The sequence below is a fragment of the Mesoplodon densirostris genome, chromosome 6 (genome assembly GCF_025265405.1).
Source record: "Mesoplodon densirostris isolate mMesDen1 chromosome 6, mMesDen1 primary haplotype, whole genome shotgun sequence".
NCBI classification, from domain to species: Eukaryota; Metazoa; Chordata; class Mammalia; order Artiodactyla; family Ziphiidae; genus Mesoplodon; species Mesoplodon densirostris.
The window spans coordinates 109102323-109120564 of record NC_082666.1 but is presented as its reverse complement, the minus strand read 5'-3'; the positions used below and the strand labels follow the sequence as shown (position 1 = coordinate 109120564).

The 18242-nt window shown below is 38.8% G+C and overlaps 1 protein-coding gene across 1 annotated transcript; it reads left to right on the top strand.

Annotated features, from left to right (window-relative positions):
• Positions 1–10746: 10746 nt before the first annotated feature.
• LOC132491677 (E3 ubiquitin-protein ligase RLIM-like) lies at positions 10747–14900 on the top strand. Its single transcript, XM_060100511.1, has 3 exons — positions 10747–10990; positions 12322–13395; positions 14317–14900. The coding sequence occupies exons 1-3, from the start codon at positions 10747–10749 to the stop codon at positions 14898–14900; spliced, it is 1902 nt and encodes a 633-aa protein (XP_059956494.1).
• The last annotated feature ends 3342 nt before the right edge of the window (positions 14901–18242 follow it).

Below are 18242 nucleotides of genomic sequence, written 5' to 3'. Positions count from 1 at the left end.
GAAATAGAAAATATGAATAGACCAATCACAAGCACTGAAATTGAAACTGTGATTAAAAATCTTCCATCAAACAAAAGCCCAGGACCAGATGGCTTCACAGGCGAATTCTATCAAACATTTAGAGAAGAGCTAACACCCATCCTTCTCAAACTCTTCCAAACAATTTCAGAGGAAGGAACGCTCCCAAACTCATTCTACGAGGCCACCATCACCTTGATACCAAAACCAGGCAAGGATGTCACAAAGAAAGAAAACTACAGGCCAATATCACTGATGAACATAGATGCAAAAATCCTCAACAAAATACTAGCAAACAGAATCCAACAGCACATTAAAAGGATCATACACCATGATCAAGTGGGGTTTATCCCAGGAATGCAAGGATTCTTCAATATACGCAAATCAATCAATGTGATACACCATATTAACAAGTTGAAGGAGAAAAACCATATGATCATCTCAATAGATGCAGAGAAAGCTTTCGACAAAATTCAACACCCATTTATGATAAAAACCCTGCAGAAAGTAGGCATAGAGGGAACTTTCCTCAACATAATAAAGGCCATATATGACAAACCCACAGCCAACATTGTCCTCAATGGTGAAAAACTGAAACCATTTCCACTAAGATCAGGAACAAGACAAGGTTGCCCACTCTCACCACTCTTATTCAACCTAGTTTTGGAAGTTTTAGCCACAGCAATCAGAGAAGAAAAGGAAATAAAAGGAATCCAAATCGGAAAAGAAGAAGTAAAGCTGTCATTGTTTGCAGATGACATGATACTATACATAGAGAATCCTAAAGATGCTACCGAAAAACTACTAGAGCTAATCAATGAATTTGGTAAAGTAGCAGGTTACAAAATTAATGTACAGAAATCTCTGGCATTCCTGTACACTAATGATGAAAAATCTGAAAATGAAATCAAGAAAACACTCCCATTTACCATTGCAACAAAAAGAATAAAATATCTAGGAATAAACCTACCTAAGGAGACAAAAGACCTGTATGCAGAAAATTATAAGACACTGATGAAAGAAATTAAAGATGATACAAACAGATGGAGAGATATACCATGCTCCTGGATTGGAAGAATCAATATTGTGAAAATGACTCTACTACCCAAAGCAATCTACAGATTCAATGCAATCCCTATCAAACTACCACTGGCATTTTTCACAGAACTAGAACAAAAAATTTCAAAATTTGTTTGGAAAAACAAAAGACCCCGAATAGCCAAAGCAATCTTGAGAACGAAAAAAGGAGCTGGAGGAATCAGGCTCCCTGACTTCAGACTATACTACAAAGCTACAGTAATTAAGACAGTGTGGTACTGGCATAAAAACAGAAAGATAGATCAGTGGATCAGGATAGAAAGCCCAGAGATAAACCCACGCACATATGGCCAACTTATCTTTGATAAAGGAGGCAGGAATGTACAGTGGAGAAAGGACAGCCTCTTCAATAAGTGGTGCTGGGAAAACTGGACAGGGACATGTAAAAGTATGAGATTAGATCATTCCCTAACACCATACACAAAAATAAGCTCAAAATGGATTAAAGACTTAAATGTAAGGCCAGAAACTATCAACTCTTAGAGGAAAACATAGGTAGAACACTCTATGACATAAATCACAGCAAGATCCTTTTGGACCCACCTCCTAGAGAAATGGAAATAAAAACAAAGATAAACAAATGGGACCTAATGAAACTTCAAAGCTTTTGCACAGCAAAGGAAACCATAAACAAGACCAAAAGACAACCCTCAGAATGGGAGAAAATATTTGCAAATGAAGCAACTGACAAAGGATTAATCTCCAAAATTTATAAACAGCTCATGCAGCTCAATAACAAAAAAACAAACAACCCAATCCAAAAATGGGCAGAAGACTTAAATAGGCATTTCTCCAAAGAAGATATACAGACTGCCAACAAACACATGAAAGAATGCTCAACATCATTAATCATTAGAGAAATGCAAATCAAAACTACAATGAGATATCATCTCACACCAGTCAGAATGGCCATCATCAAGAAATCTAGAAACAATAAATGCTGGAGAGGGTGTGGAGAAAAGGGAACACTCTTGCACTGCTGGTGGGAATGTGAATTGGTACAGCCACTATGGAGAACAGTATGGAGGTTCCTTAAAAAACTAAAAATAGAACTACCATATGATCCAGCAATCCCACTACTAGGCATATACCCAGAGAAAACCATAATTCAAAAAGAGACATGTACCAAAATGTTCATTGCAGCTCTATTCACAATAGCCCGGAGCTGGAAACAACCTAAGTGTCCATCATCGGATGAATGGATAAAGAAGATGTGGCACATATATACAATGGAATATTACTCAGCCATAAAAAGAAACGAAACTGAGCTTTTTGTAATGAGGTGGATAGACCTAGAGTCTGTCATACAGAGTGAAGTAAGTCAGAAAGAGAAAGACAAATACCGTATGCTAACACATATATATGGAATATAAGAAAAAAAAATGTCATGAAGAACCTAGGGGTAAAACGGGAATAAAGACACAGACCTACTTGAGAATGGACTTGAGGATATGGGGAGGGGGAAGGGTAAGCTGTGACAAAGCGAAAGAGAGGCATGGACATATATACACTACCAAACGTAGGCTAGATAGTGGGAAGCAGCCGCAGAGCACAGGGAGATCAGCTCGGTGCTTTGTGACTGCCTGGAGGGGAGGGATAGGGAGGGTGGGAGGGAGGGAGATGCATGAGGGAGGGGATGTGGGAACAGATGTATATGTATGACTGATTCACTTTGTTATAAAGCAGAAACTAATAAAAAAAAATGGAAAAAGAAAAAAAAACATTTAACTTACATAACTAAATGAATAATTTAAAAATAAAATATTTTTAAAGTAAAAAAAAAAAAAAAATCCAATTCAATAGCCTTTGAATTTTTCACTATATATTAGGACCATAGTTCAACTAATCAGGTATTTATTGAGTTTCTAACTGTGCATAACATTTGGTGTTAGGCATTAGAGGGGCACATAATGATGCCTACTTCTTGCATCACTACAGTTTACAATCTAGTAGAAGGCAAGTGCACACATTGTTCTATTTAAGAGTCTAAGAGGAAAGAGGAAGGTGAAAAATGGCAAATATTTATGCAAACAGGAGTTTTACAGGCCATCTTGAAGGGCCGTGTATTTAATACAGGACTAGAAGGGTACAGATATTGCAGAGAGGTTTGATATGAACTAGGGCATAAAGGGTAGGGCATCGCAAGCACAGATTACAATGTTGACAAAGGCATGGAAAAAGTGACAGCACATGCAGAGAGATGTAGGTAAGGAAAGCCTTGAAGGTATTGAAGAAAACAAGTATACATGATACTTAAAGATAGCAAGGATAAGCCAGGGAGACTACTACAGAGGGGCTGTGTAGTAGGAGAGGGAGATGGGGCTCAACTCCTAATATAATAAGAACAAGTAGAGATATAAAGGCAAGGAGCAGGGTGGGGGTCAGTAGAAAATTACTAAGAGGAAACATCAGGGGTAAGGAGAATTCTGGCTAAACCAATTTGACAGAACTTTTTTCTGTAGTCAGGCTAGGGTGATAAGACATGAAGGGTGAGGGATAAAGAGTTTGATCATATATCAAGGGTAGAGGATTTTTGCTAAACTGACCCACCAGAATTCATGCTAATACTAGTCTAAATGGGCCAAGGACAGAGCCTAAGGTCAGGGACTAGTTAGAAAGAGGACTCAGAGAGTCCTGACTCAAGTTTGGTCAAAGAAGAGTGCTATGGTCTGAATATTTATGTTCCCTCAAAATGTATATGTTGAAATCCTAACCCCCCAAATTGCTGGTATTAGGAGGTGGAGCCCTTGGAAGGTGATTAGGTCATGAGGGTGGCACCCTCATGAATGGGATTAATGCCTTTTATTTCAGATTTTTTGTGACTATTATTATTATTTTCATTGAAATATAGTTGGTATACAATATAAGCTACAGCTGTACAATATAGTCATTTGCGATTCTTAAAGGTTATACTCCATTTATAGTTATCATAAAATATTAGCTATAGTCCCTGTGCTGTACAGTATATCCTTGTAGCTTATTTTATACATAATAGTTTGTACCTCTTAATCCCCTACCCTCTCCCCTTCCCTCTCCCCACAGGTAACCACCAGTTTGTTCACCACATCTGTAAGTCTGTTTCTTTCTCGTTATATTCACTTGTTGGTTGTATTTTTTAGATTCCACAAATTCCTTCATGAATGGGATCAATGTCTTTTAACAGAGGCTCCAGAGAGCTCACTAGCCCCCTTCCACCATGTGAGGACACAGCAAGAAGGTTCTGGCTATGAATCAGGAAGAGGGCTTTCACCAGAATGAGACAATGCTGCTATCTTGATCTTGGACTTCAGGCCTCCATAACATTACAAAATAAAGTTCTGTTGTTTATAAGCTGCCCAGTCTGTGGCATTTTGTTAGAGCAGCCATAATGAAAAAAGACAGAGAGAGAATCTTTGTCCTTCCTTCCTCCCTTCCTCCCTCTGGCCTTTCTTCCTAACTTTACTTATTTCACTCTCCAATGCATATTCATTTAGTATCTACTTTAAGGAACTGAATAGATGGAAAACACAGGTTGAGCTATAAAGATCACTATTCTTATAGTATACAGTTTATTGGAGGAAGAGATAAGCATCTGTGACAGAGCATGACATGCACAATTTTATTTTAGATAAACTGGTCAGGAAGACCTTTCCATGGAAGTGACATTTAAACTGAAGTTTGAAAGATGAAAATGTAGTAATGTTGGCAAATCTAGAGTGATTTTTGTAAGGACTTACTACACATTTTACTTTATTCTATACGCAATAAGTTGTCAAATGTGTTTGAAGATAGAGGATGCATTCTAATAGTGTGGATAAGAGCTTGCATTTAGCCTGAATATTAAAGAGGCCCCAGGAAATCCGACCATAAGGAAACCCAAACTCTGCTCCCAATACAAATGCTACTTTTTAAAAAACTTTCACCCTTTGGTCAACCTACTGTCCATTGAATTTGTTGAGGTTTGTGGATATTAAGACTTAAGCAAGAGAGGCAACTTGATTATAGTACAGTAGTTTGAATTTAAGCAAAATGGTATGCCTGAAATGTAGGGGCCTTTTTGTAATGTAATTTGAAAATGTGGTGAGTTTCTTTGAATAGGCAACCCAGACTGACCATTCAATGACTCTCCATAAGAGCGACTACAACACCCAATTAGCACCATAAAAGGGAGAGTCCACATGACAGAGATGTGAGGTGACCATTTTTACCCACACCACACGCTGCCATTGTGGTTACACCTACTGGTGTAAATACTTGGTGAAAGAGGCAGTGCACCTCCCTGTGACTGCAGGCTACTGAACAAAATCACCAACCTCCCTTCAATAGGAGCATATAAAATTCTAGGCCTGGAGAAGAACAAGTAATAAAGTAACTATTTACTCTCCCTGAGTTCATTATCCTCTTCTCTTCTCCCTACTGGGTCGAAGGAAGGCAGAAGATAGCATTAAAGCTCATTTTCAGGGTCTGCATGTTCAGTTGTACAGGTGGTGCACTGCATATTTATAGGAGTGTCATTCACTTTCTTCTTTACATGAATGGTGCCCCCTGGGAATTTTAGAGTGCACAACCTGTGAATCTGTATATGGCAGGCCTGCTTAATTTGGTTTTGCTCATATATTGTGAGCTTTTGTGTTGCTTATTCATTTTGTGTTCTCTGTGTTCATTTGTTTTGAGAAACAAACCTGATATCCGTTTCATCCTGGGAACCATAAAATTCATCTTTAAATATATCTATATAGGTAACAAACTGAATATTATTTATGTATATGTAAGTTTATTTATTTATTACAATAACCTAGGAGGGAAGACTTTACAAATAAACAAATGTGCAGAAATATGAACTAACTTGCTTGTGAATAACAGACCTGGAGCATGCCTCAGAGAAAGTGTGTAAAATGGCTCAAAACTAGAGAAAGCATAGAAGCAAACTAACCACTGACACGGCACTAATAGAAAAGCTATCAAAAGTCTAAATCTGAGCAGAACCAGGAAGAAAGGAAATCATAAGAGGGATGAGACCTTGCTAAATAAATACATTTTTATTTCCATAATTAGAGGTAAGCATAAGGAAGAGATGAAACTAATTCCTAGTGTCAAGTCTATGTAAGTGGAAAGGATGTGATTTCAATTAACAAGAATTCCATGTTGAGATTCAAAACAAGTATTTGTGTCAAAGAACCAATTCCAGTAGATTCCATGAGACATGCATATTTATATTCATTTTTCTGCATCAATGCTTTCAAGCTTTTAACCCATCCTTCTGGTGGGAAAGAAAAAAACATAAAAATATGAAATATCTTATCAAGCTTTAATTATGTTTACTTCTTGATTTAAAATTACTCTTTATTAAGTTAAAATGAAGATATTCTAGACTAACCCCAAAGCAGAATTGAAATGGCACACGAAAATGATCAAACATGATTCAAGCATCTCATTTAACTGAGATTTTACTACGTTTGTGTAATGATGTCTAAAATTGTGTTTTCATTAAACACAGCAGAGTAGAGCGAAACAGGGAGAGTCATCCTATAGACCTTGTTTGAATCTAAACATATTATCTATTACTGTAACTTTGAGAAAATCAATTAATTTGCGTCAGCCTCAATGCCTTTATCTCTGAGAATAGTAATACCTATCTTGCATGGGGCTTTGGATCAAATAAGTTAAAACACAAGCAGAGTGTCTAGCAATTACAGTTGCTCACTAAATAGCTCTTAATATTACCAATGGTCTCTGATGTGGGAAAACTATTACATAATAAAAAGATCCTTAATCAGGTATCTTTAAAATCAGGCTGAATGCAAAGAACTTCAGATTTTATGTCCTCCCTTTTTTTTATTTTTACCCAGAGAATAATGCAATTCAGAAAACAGAGGGAGAGATTAATTTCCACTTCAAATGAAAAGTCATCATTATAAGATTTTTTCATCATGTGGTATAGTACATTAAATATAACCATAAAATCTTTGTTACCTCTCTATTGAAAGGTAGAATGTGGTGTCCCACTTCCTGAATATGGGCTGATACAGTGGCTTATTCAATCAACAGAATGCAAGAGCAAAGGTGTTCTTGCACTTGTGAGGTTAAGTCATAGGAAGCCTTACAGATTCCAGCCAAGTCTCTTGAGATGTTTACTTTGGGTGAAGCCACTCACTATGTAAGAGTTCAACTACTTTGAGATATCCAGGTTGCTAAGACTCCAAAACTACACCGAGAAATTTCATGGAGAAAGACAGAGACAGAGAGAAAACCAGCCCCAGATTTTTCAGCCTGTGCAGCCCAACTCAAGCCCCAGATTTGTGAATGAAGATGCCATCTTGGTTGGACATTTCAGCACCAAAAGATGTGACTCAAAGAAAACTTAGCCAGAACCAAGGCCCCAGACATATGACACCAGTCAAGTTGTCTAATCTATCTCCAATCATTCAAGCCACCACAGCTGAGGCCCAGTCATGATGGAGCAGAGATGAGCCATCCCCAGTATTCTTTATCTTTATTCTTAGCTCACAAAGTCCTGACTATAACAACATGGTTTCTATTGTATCTACCACTGCGTTTTGGAATGGCTTGTTATACTGCAATAGGTATCTGGAATATATGTCTTGATTATTTCTTACAGTTCTAAAGCCACGGAACTCCTTTTACCCATATTCAGGGAGAATGCTATCTCTTGCTTATTTTCAGTCTCCCTTTGAGTCATAGAATCTGTTCAGAAGCTTCCTTGGACAGAGTCAGTAAAAGAAAACTCTTGATTACAAAACTCCATTATTACAACCAGGATAAAAGAACAGCCAAATCTGCTCACACACACCCCATTTTTTCACCACATCATAAACAATGGATTGGCCAAATTTTTAAGTGCTTGACTCTGATTGAAAGTAAGCAACTTTCCATCTTCAAACTCTTCCCCTCCAACTCAACTTAGAGTGATGCTCTAGTCAACCTCTGGACTTCCTGATGCACCTCCTATCTCTGAAATGAGACGTGAAGAAAAAACGTCTTCAGAAGAGTTCTGATATCAAGACAAGGGATAGAACAAAGGCCAAAGCAGCAATATTGCCATCCAGAGGAAAAACTACTGAACCTACACTGCAATACTCAGAAGGAAAGTCAAGACATGAGAGAACTAAGTGTAAAGCACAGCTATATTGGTGGCTTCTATTTAAATAATCAAGGGCAATAAGTAGGTCTCTGGGATGATGATCCCTATACCCTGTTACTTACACCAGAATTGGGACATAACCAGGAACAAGTAGTTCAGGAAGCTAGAGTCACTGACACTGAGAGCCAACTACAGGGAACACCAAACATCCGGGGCTATTAGTTCATGTGCTTCTGTACCTAAATTTGGAAAGACTGTAAGACTTTCTGAATCTTCAGGTAACTTGCATACTATTCTAATCATAAGCAATCATGCTCCCTCTTAAGCTAAACCATACAACTTCAGAATCAGGTGTTACTTCTTATTGGTACCACTGTCCACTAAGCAAAGACAGAAATACAGAAGTAATCCTGACCCCTGCCTTTCCCTCATATATTCCCCCTCCCCACTTTTCCCTCTTTCCCATATATTACTAGGTTTAATCAGTTCTGCTGCCTAGAGATCTGTTAAAGTCCTTCATTTTAATCATATTCCTTTGCCCTGATTCAGATCCTTGTCATCACTAGCCTAAGCTGTCCTCTATCTATTTCTGACCCTCCCATCTGAACTGTTGCCCTTCATATTCATCCTCAACACTACTATCAATATTATTTCTAAATTGAAAATTTGACCATCAACTGTCTAAAGACTCCAACATCTTTCCATTGCACTAATGATAAAGTCCAACTTCTAAACATGTCATAAAGATCTCCATTTTTTGGCCTTGCTCTGCCAATTTAACTAATGTCTTTTTTTAGTAATTAAAATCTACTATCCTTGTTGTTTTACGAGTGTCAGTAGTTGCTGTTCTCACTTTTGAAAATATTTCCCCCTTTCATTCACTTAGGAAACTCCTATTCATCCTTTAAAACCCAAATGCAGTGAAACCGATTTTCTCTCTCACTCAAATCACTTTCTCCTCAAAACTGTAATTTTACCTCTGTGTAGCTCAATTGTTTGTTATACTCTAATGACAACAGATTCTTAAATATACTCATCTTTGTATCTTAATATCCGATAATATGACTGACATTTAACAAACGCTAAACATACTTGACACTTGAATTGATTGAATTGAATTAAACTGAATCAATCACTCTCAAGAACACTAACGATTGTTAGGGTTTCCTGCATCAAGAGTACAAATCACGCTGAATTTTCATAATACTGCTAGTTTTGATTGAGGCACAGCAAACAAGTTTACAACAGATTTCCCCTGTGAAAAGAATAACTTCAGTAAAAGATAACAAATACACTCAGAAGTCCATAAAGGAGGCAGGGTAGTCTAGGGGATTCTGTTCTCATCCAAAGACTTGCTGAGATTTGATTCAGAGGGGAAAGATTGATTTTTCTAGCTTAAGTTAAACGAGGCATGGAACAAATGTCAAAAGCAGGACATAGACTTAGATTCTTCACTGTCACACCAGTAAAGTTACCATCCTTCCATCTCCTTGAGAACAAACAAGAAAGCCTGCTGTGGACCGTGAACAAAACAACAACTGTGAATTTACACAGCTCCTTAAACTTCTAAGCTGTGTACTGAGAGTGAATTAGAGGTCTCCTCCAGATAGCATTGCAAATGAGCGTTATTTTATTTTCACCAAGCCTTTCAGGTGATACATGCGACAAAATCAGCAAAGTCAGTACTCACTGTGGCAGACAAAGTAACTATTATGTATCTGTCCTAAAAGTTCCTGTGATGTTCTGGCTAGTTTTGCTTAAGTACTATTTATAATATTTATGAGAAAGGAGGACAAAAATGAACCTGATGCTTCTGTGGAGAAGGAATTCCCTGGCTGAGCAGAAAAGCCTGCCAAAGTTTTGGTGTTTCTTGTTTGTTTGAAACAAGACTGAAGGACCATATAATGCAAGATGAAGCCATTAACAGTTAAAAGGGAGAGGACACACTAAAGAGACTCAGCCAGGGCCCTGGTAAATTATCAACAATTGTGGGCTTTCTTAGTGAGAGTCTAGGATTTGAGAAATTCATGAGGAGAAAAGGCGGAGGTCCCTGGGCACCTGAAAATGAGAATTGCTGCATTGAACTAGGCTGACTTTGGCATGGCATTTTGAAGAAGGCAGTCATATGGAATGTAACGAATAAATAGAGCATATCAGAGCCTGAAAACCTGAGAATAGGCTCATGTGGGTGAAACGAGGTGAAGCACGGTGCTTGGTACACTATAAACCCTCAGTAACATTGGCTGGTTTTGAATGAAATGAAACCTAACCTGAATCCAGTCCCTACTCGGTAACAGCGGGGAAGATAATGGGTGCCTAGGCAACGTCTAGCAAGTTCTGGGCTAGAGGCGGCTCCCAACTGTTGCGTCACCAGGGGCCACAGAACTGAGTCGGGAAGGGAGAAGGGAGGAATCTGTGCGGAGGGTCATCCGACTGAGTCGGAACCGGACACTCTGGCAGGAAGTAGAAAGCGAAGAAAACGAAACGACCATTGGTGAATTTCAACACCACGTCGTGAATTTCAGATAATTTTCCACTTGTTTATTAAGATGGAAAACTCGGATTCCAACGATGAAGGAGATGGAGTTTCGGCCCAACACATAAGTCAAACGGACCGATTGGTTCGGGAAGAAGATTTCTCCAGGTTCGTAAATAATCTGAGTGAAGAAGATTACGAACTTATGAGAGACAACAATCTTCTAGGCATTCCAGGTGAAAGTACGGAAGAAGAGTTGCTGAGAAGACTTCAGCTAATTAAAGGAAACGCACCACAAGACTCAGATGAAAATACAGGTATATTCTGCTTTTGGAGGGAATAGGATGGGATGAATAAGGAACTTCATAATAGGAAATAGTAACTTCATAATAGTAAATAGTAAATTATACAGAAGTGACTTACATTAATTTGGTAAGTAACTTCTCATAAAAAGAACTGGCATTTACTTGATTTTTGGTGAGCATGTCAAGGTATGTTTGTTTGTTTTCCTGATTCACATTTGGGTTGTTTTAATTGGGAAACAGTGCAAAGTAGCCTATTTGTATTTTTCTTGGTTTTCTACCTCAACTGAAAGTCCCTCCTACTTCCTGAATTATTTTTTCTACATAGACATGTAAAAAAAGCACACAGAAATATTCTCCACTGGGGACAATTGTGCTCTCTTCAACACCTGGGGACATTTGACAATGGCTAGAGATATTTTTGGTTGTCACAGGGGAGGCATGGGTGTTACTAGCATCTAGTGGGCAGAGGCCAGGGATGCTGCCAAAGATCCCACAATGCACAGGATAGCTCCCCAAAACAAAGAATTGTCCAGCACCAAAATGTCAATAGTGCTAAGGCTGAGAAACCCTGCTCGAACCTCAGGTCTGGTGCCTTGCCTCCCAGTGTGAAGTAGAGGATTTTGCTGTCTAATGAAGAGGATACTATAATACTTTGGCTCTTGAATATGGTCTTATATGTACCATGCTAGGTTCAGTCTATTCATTTGATCTGACCTTCAATTTAATGTCAATTAAAAATCTTGGTAACATTAAGAAGTATTCAAAATGCAAACACTTTTAAACCTATAAAACTTGTTTATGTTTGGGCAATAACCTTATATTTTAAAATAGATTATCTATTATCAAAAGCACATAAGTGAAGAGCCTACAAGTAGTCATGTTGGAGACTCATGAAAATTAGACAATAATGTAAATTGAACTAAACTACTAGCATTGTACCTTAACTGGTGTTTACCTTGTTTAATTGCATTAGTGTTTTGACAGTGGACTGAAAAAAAAGTCTCTTGACATTCCTCCGACAGTGGTACACAGGGCTGTGTATATGATGAAATACTGAAAAATAGACTTCCTCCAGATTCCCTTTTTAAAAAATTCTCTAAGTTTATCTAGGATTAGCTCACTCTTTTTGGATGGAATCGAAACTTTTCTACCTTTACTTATAAATCTACACAGTGCAGTTTATAAAATATTAACTCTATAAATGTGAAATCAGTTGAAAACATCTGAGTATTTAAGTTCTCATTTTTTGTTTGTTTTTGAAACAAAGTTTCAGAGTGCTATTTTATGATGGTTCTAATTTTGGTGGTTCTTTTATGCACCCTCCCCATTTTTTTTGTTAACAGACAGAGGAGACTCTTCAGATGACGTGTCTAGTGGTGACTCTCTAATAGACTGGCTTAACTGTTCTGGACAAACTGAAAATATGACAAGTGGACAAAGAGAAAACCAATCTTGGAGAGAAGAGAGCCTAATTAATCCTAAAAGTGATCAGTTCATATTCAGTTTAGAAATAAATGTTAACCTTGATAATGGGAGTCCAAATCCAGAGAATGAATATGTAGCATCTGCAAGACTTCCCAGAAGAGAAAATATGGAAGACAGCCAAAGGCAAGTGGAAAGTCCACAATCTGAATCAATATTTACAAGACCATCTATGTCTGAACAAGATACAACTGAAACATTAATGGAATTCCCACCTACCACAAGTCAGAGAAGAGCAAGAAGTAGGAGCCCAGAGTATCGGAGAACCAGAGGAAGAATTGAAAGTTGGTCGCCTCCACGTTCACTTAGGGAAATTGTACAAAGACTTAATCATAGTATACCCTCTCAGAATTTTGAGCAGCCTCTGCTAAGTGAGAATGCGAGATTTTCTAGAACTGAGCACCAAGAAATATTGAGACAGCAAATGACTGGATTTGAGTTGCAAAATAGCGGTCTTATTGAAACTTCTAGAACAAGGAATGCCGTTCATGGAGAAAATTCTCCAGATACAACCAGCAGTGGTGAATCTTGGGGAATGTGGGAAATATATCCAACCATAACCTTCAATCTTGAAGTAGGACAAGTTCATTCTGGAGCATATTCTCAGAGAGACAGCAGAGCTAGTAGAACTCAGTTAACATCTGAGACACCAAACAACACTGTCACTTCTGAAAGTGAACGAGGACTGAGGCATATGTATTCACATTCTGAGCAGGCAGGTGTGAGAGCTTATGTCAATACCATTAGAAATCCCGTTTGCAGAACTTTAAATACTAGATTAAATGATACAACATCTGTTCCAATTCAGAGCACGTTAAGGCAGACAATGGCAGAATTTAGTAACTCAAGTAACCTTATGGACAGTGACAGTAATTTAGAGCATAGTGTCTCACCTCCAAGTCAAAACATGGAATGGTTAGAGTCACCTAATGGTAGTAGTAGTGGTACATTTGGTTGTGATTCAAATGCTAGCTATGATACCCATTCAAGTTCCACAATGATTTGCCATTCACGCCCCAATTGTATGTCTAGTTCCAGTTCTAGTCCTATTTCCGGTTCCAGCTCAAGTGATGAAAATTCAGGAATTAGCTCACTGATGTTTGAAGGCAGTGAAGAGACAAACTTATCATCAGACTTATCATCAGAGACCAGCCAAGGGGGTAGACAAATTATCCTTGACAGTAATTTAGAGCATAGTGTCTCACCTCCAAGTCAAAACATGGAATGGCTAGAGTCATCTAATGGTAGTAGTAGTGGTATATTTGGTTCTGATTCAAATGCTAGCTATGATACCCATTCAAGTTTCACACTGATTTGTCATCCACGCCCCAATTGTATGTCTAGTTCCAGTTCTAGTCCTATTTCCGGTTCCAGCTCAAGTGATGAAAATTCAGGAATTAGCTCACTGATGTTTGAAGGCAGTGAAGAAACAAACTTATCATCAGACTTATCATCAGAGACCAACCAATGGGATCGACAAATTATCCTTGACAGTAATTTAGAGCATAGTGTCTCACCTCCAAGTCAAAACATGGAATGGTTAGAGTCATCTAATGGTAGTAGTAGTGGTATATTTGGCTCTGATTCAAATGCTAGCTATGATACCCATTCAAGTTCCACACTGATTTGTCATTCACGCCCCAGTTGTATGTCTAGTTCCAGTTCTAGTCCTATTTCCGGTTCCAGCTCAAGTGATGAAAATTCAGGAATTTGCTCACTGATGTTTGAAGGCAGTGAAGAGACAAACTTATCATCAGACTTATCATCAGAGACCAGCCAAGGGGGTAGACAAATTATCCTTGACAGTAATTTAGAGCATAGTGTCTCACCTCCAAGTCAAAACATGGAGTGGCTAGAGTCATCTAATGGTAGTAGTAGTGGTATATTTGGTTCTGATTCAAATGCTAGCTATGATACCCATTCAAGTTTCACACTGATTTGTCATTCACGCCCCAATTGTATGTCTAGTTCCAGTTCTAGTCCTATTTCCGGTTCCAGCTCAAGTGATGAAAATTCAGGAATTAGCTCACTGATGTTTGAAGGCAGTGAAGAAACAAACTTATCATCAGACTTATCATCAGAGACCAGCCAAGGGGGTAGACAAATTATCCTAATAATATCTGATGAAAGTGACTCTGGGTCCTCCCATAATCTGCAACAGTTTTTCCTCTTAAATGAAGATGATCTATACCAAACTACAGGACTCACCAAAGCACAGATTGACAGCTTGGCTGTAAGATCTTTTGGTGAAAATGATGCACTAAAAGCCTGTAGCATTTGCCTTACAGAGTACACAGAAAACAGCAAGCTTCGCATACTACCTTGCTCCCATGAATATCACATTCACTGCATTGATCGCTGGCTGTCTGAGAACTCTACGTGTCCGATTTGTCGTAGGCAAGTAGTGGATTCCAATGAGAGTGAAAATCCTGATCGATGAATTCTCAGCTATATAAAGTGTTATAGGGCTTCCCTGGTGGCGCAGGGCTTGAGAGTCGGCCTGCCGACGCAGGGGACTGACAATAAAAATTAATTTCACACCATAGCAGTTCACTGAATTTCAATAAAAACTTAGCATGTGCACTGGGTTGGGATGTTCCTGATTCCATGGGAGAAATGTCTTAATATGATATAATGAATCTAGATAGATCCTAGTAGTATTATCTCGTCATGTAAACCCCAGACATCTCTTAGCCCTGTTCAATCTGGTTGTGCATGCAAAGAAACAGAAACCCAACCAAATATCAATAATTAAGAAGCCATTTAAGACTACATTAGAGTCATTCACATAAAGAAGTCATGTTACATTCCTAGAATGCCATAAAAAGCTTTGAAACCCTTCTCTTCCTATCTCTCTCCACAGCAGTTTATCCCACCTCCCTAACACTACCTTAACGTTTCGCCTATTCCCCACTACCAATGTATCAGTCAGTTCTAGCTAAAAACTGATGGCACACTTTAAAAGAGTGATGGAATAGCATTTAATGAAGAGACTAAAGTGTGTAAAGAATGAAGGGAAACCAAGAGATGATGAAGTACCCTGAGGCTAGCAGCTGTGAGAAGCCAGTATTATAACCACTAGGTTTGAAGGGGCATAGAGAGATAGCAGTTCCTGCAACCCAGAATGTCTTCGAGTTATAGGAGAAGCCCACCCAACAAGAGATGTAACCTTAGAAAATGGCATCCACTGCCAACCTAAAGTTTGGAAGGGGGCAGATCATGGAAATAAATACCCTTGCCTTCTTTCCTCCTGACTTCTAATCACTTATCAGTAGTTCATATTAACCAAACCCAACCTGAAGACACAGAGAGACTGGTCCATGAAGCTGATAAAGATCAGCCTCCTGGAATCACGAAGCAGGGTTAAGAAGGATGGCGAGTAGATCCGGTAAGCAAATCAGAGACCATCTACCACAACCAGCATTCCCAACTCTCTTCAAACCCAGCCTGTGTATGCTTTCTTGCCTCTTCCGCTTCCGCTTGTTCTCTATTCCACTCTATGACTCAGCTCTTTAACAACCCTCTCTATTTTCCTTTCATTTACTCAGATCTTGTATTTTTAAAAGTGATAAGATGACAAAGCCTTAGAACTTAATTACCTTTCTCTTAAACATGTCACACTTTGATTTGCTGTGATTGTAAACAACTAAGGATAAAGGGCAGTTATAGGTATGTCTTTAATTTTTGCTTCTTCAATATATTCAAGCTTCAATTTCTTTCTATATATGTTTAGTTCATATAATTAATTTTTAAAACAGATTCTAATTTCTTTTAAAGGGTTTTATGGTTTATATATGACTCAATCATATGATTAAGAGTGAATTCATGTGAATGACCCAAAGTAGCCAATTGCTGCTTGGAGCCTCACAAGCTGCAATATGAAAGCCTTAAAGGTAAAACTTGGCTTCAAGAAACATGTCTACATAGTTCAATTCTAACTGTCCCCAGTAAAACCATCACCCAAAACCCCGAGTATTTGAAATCAAAATTTAGGTCATGCTTCCTTCCAACCTAAACATAGTGAAGGATTTTTCTCCTACTTCAGCCTGAAGACTATTTTTGGGGGGTTGTATTGGCCAGTCCAGAAAATTTTGCTTAAATTTTTCAATCCTGGTATAGGTGAGAGTACATTGTATTATGACCTAAAGCAATAATCAGAAATTTTGTGCAATGTGCAACCTATACAAATGTAGGCAGTGTTAAGTATACACCTTCTCTAAAAAGTTAAAGTCAGCAACATCACTGACCTTTCTTTTCTCTGTGAATTGCTGGCAGCCACAGTATTTGCACATAACTACAAAATATAAATGGGGAGTGGTGGTGAAGTTTTTGAAAACATCTTTGAGGTAGTATATTTTTCACACAGAAGATATCTGCATGGCCAGAAATGAAGGCTTGGCTCAAACCTCTGAAATTTACATTAACTTCTGAAAGTTGTTTGAATAGTCTGATTTTTAGGAAGTATTTTTGATATCAGATATACTTCACTTAAAGTGAGTAGAATAATTATAACAGTACTTGGCTTTCATGCTATCCTAACAGATTAAAACCTTCCAAAGGATGATAATTGCTTAATTAATGCTTCAGTACATTCACGTGCACCTTCTGTGGTCGACAGAATTCTAAGATGATGCCCAATGATCTTTGTAGGAGCCCCTCCCCTTGAGTATGAGACCTGTGAATGTGATGGACTATCATTCCCATTATTAGATTATGTTATATAGCACAGTTGATTGGGAGCTTATCCAGAGTGAGCCTGACCTAATCAGGTGAGCACTTAAAAGGCACACAGAGGACTTCTAATCCAGATAAGATGGTTTATACTTCCCTCTCCCTGCTCCCCCTTTATACGCACAACTATATATCCTGGAAATAATATGAGACAACCAAAGGAGACCTCTGAAAGGTCTAGAGAAGGTGAATTGCCTAGGGACCCTCATAATGGATGAACAGCCTCATGGCAGGGCACCTTATGACCCTCTACCAACAAAAAAATGTGATCCAGGCCCAGCATTTCCTAACTCCCAACTTAGTAACAGGAAGTGGCTCAAAGAGGCTCTTCCTCCATCACATCAAATGGGAATCCCCCAAACACCAGGCGAGCCTTGCAGAACCTGCAACGACGAACAATTGGAAGCCCTGATGACAATAAGTGACCAGGGAAAGTGCTTTCCTTCCCCACTGGGCCTGAGATCCCCCTTCACCACCCAGACACATCAGTGGCTAAGGGTCCCAGCAAAAGTGCTCCTACCACAAAAAGCTCCCACCTGGACAATGCTCTCCTCAGATGGGCCTGAGGCTCCTCTCCCCTCCCCAGAAACATCAGGCAACTTGCTGGTACCGGCAACGGAGATCCCTCCACAGAAAGCTCTCAACCTGGTAAGCACCCTCCACTCCTTAGAGTCCAGGGAGACCCTGTCACAAGTGCCTGGCCCAGGGAGGACTCTTCATCACGTGTTCCAGAGATTCCCTTCCCTCACCAGAAGCACCAAGTGCCGTATCCTGGGGAAGCTACTTTAGACCCCATAAGCAGCATGAGAAGGGACCAGAGGTAACCCCACCTGCATAAGAGAAACAGACCATAAGAGTACCACAAAGGGTCAGAAAATTAGGTTATCATGGAACCACCATCCATAAAAGTACAGGAAATGTGTGCCAAACCTATAAAGAGTGAATGCCTGCTAAAAATTAAAAAAAACAAAACACTTTAAATAGGGACCAAAGTATCCTAACATAATAGCCAAAATGTCCAAAAGACAATAAACTATCACTACTTATACCA

What these genes read in the sequence shown, in the direction of transcription:
- LOC132491677 (XM_060100511.1), top strand. Translation starts at nt 10,747, where the DNA reads ATGGAAAACTCGGATTCCAACGATGAAGGAGATGGAGTTTCGGCCCAA. An exon ending in AGACTCAGATGAAAATACAG is followed by an intron (nt 10,991 to 12,321) that starts GTATATTCTGCT and finishes TTTTGTTAACAG; the next exon opens with ACAGAGGAGACTCTTCAGAT. An exon ending in GTTAGAGTCACCTAATGGTA is followed by an intron (nt 13,396 to 14,316) that starts GTAGTAGTGGTA and finishes TGGAGTGGCTAG; the next exon opens with AGTCATCTAATGGTAGTAGT.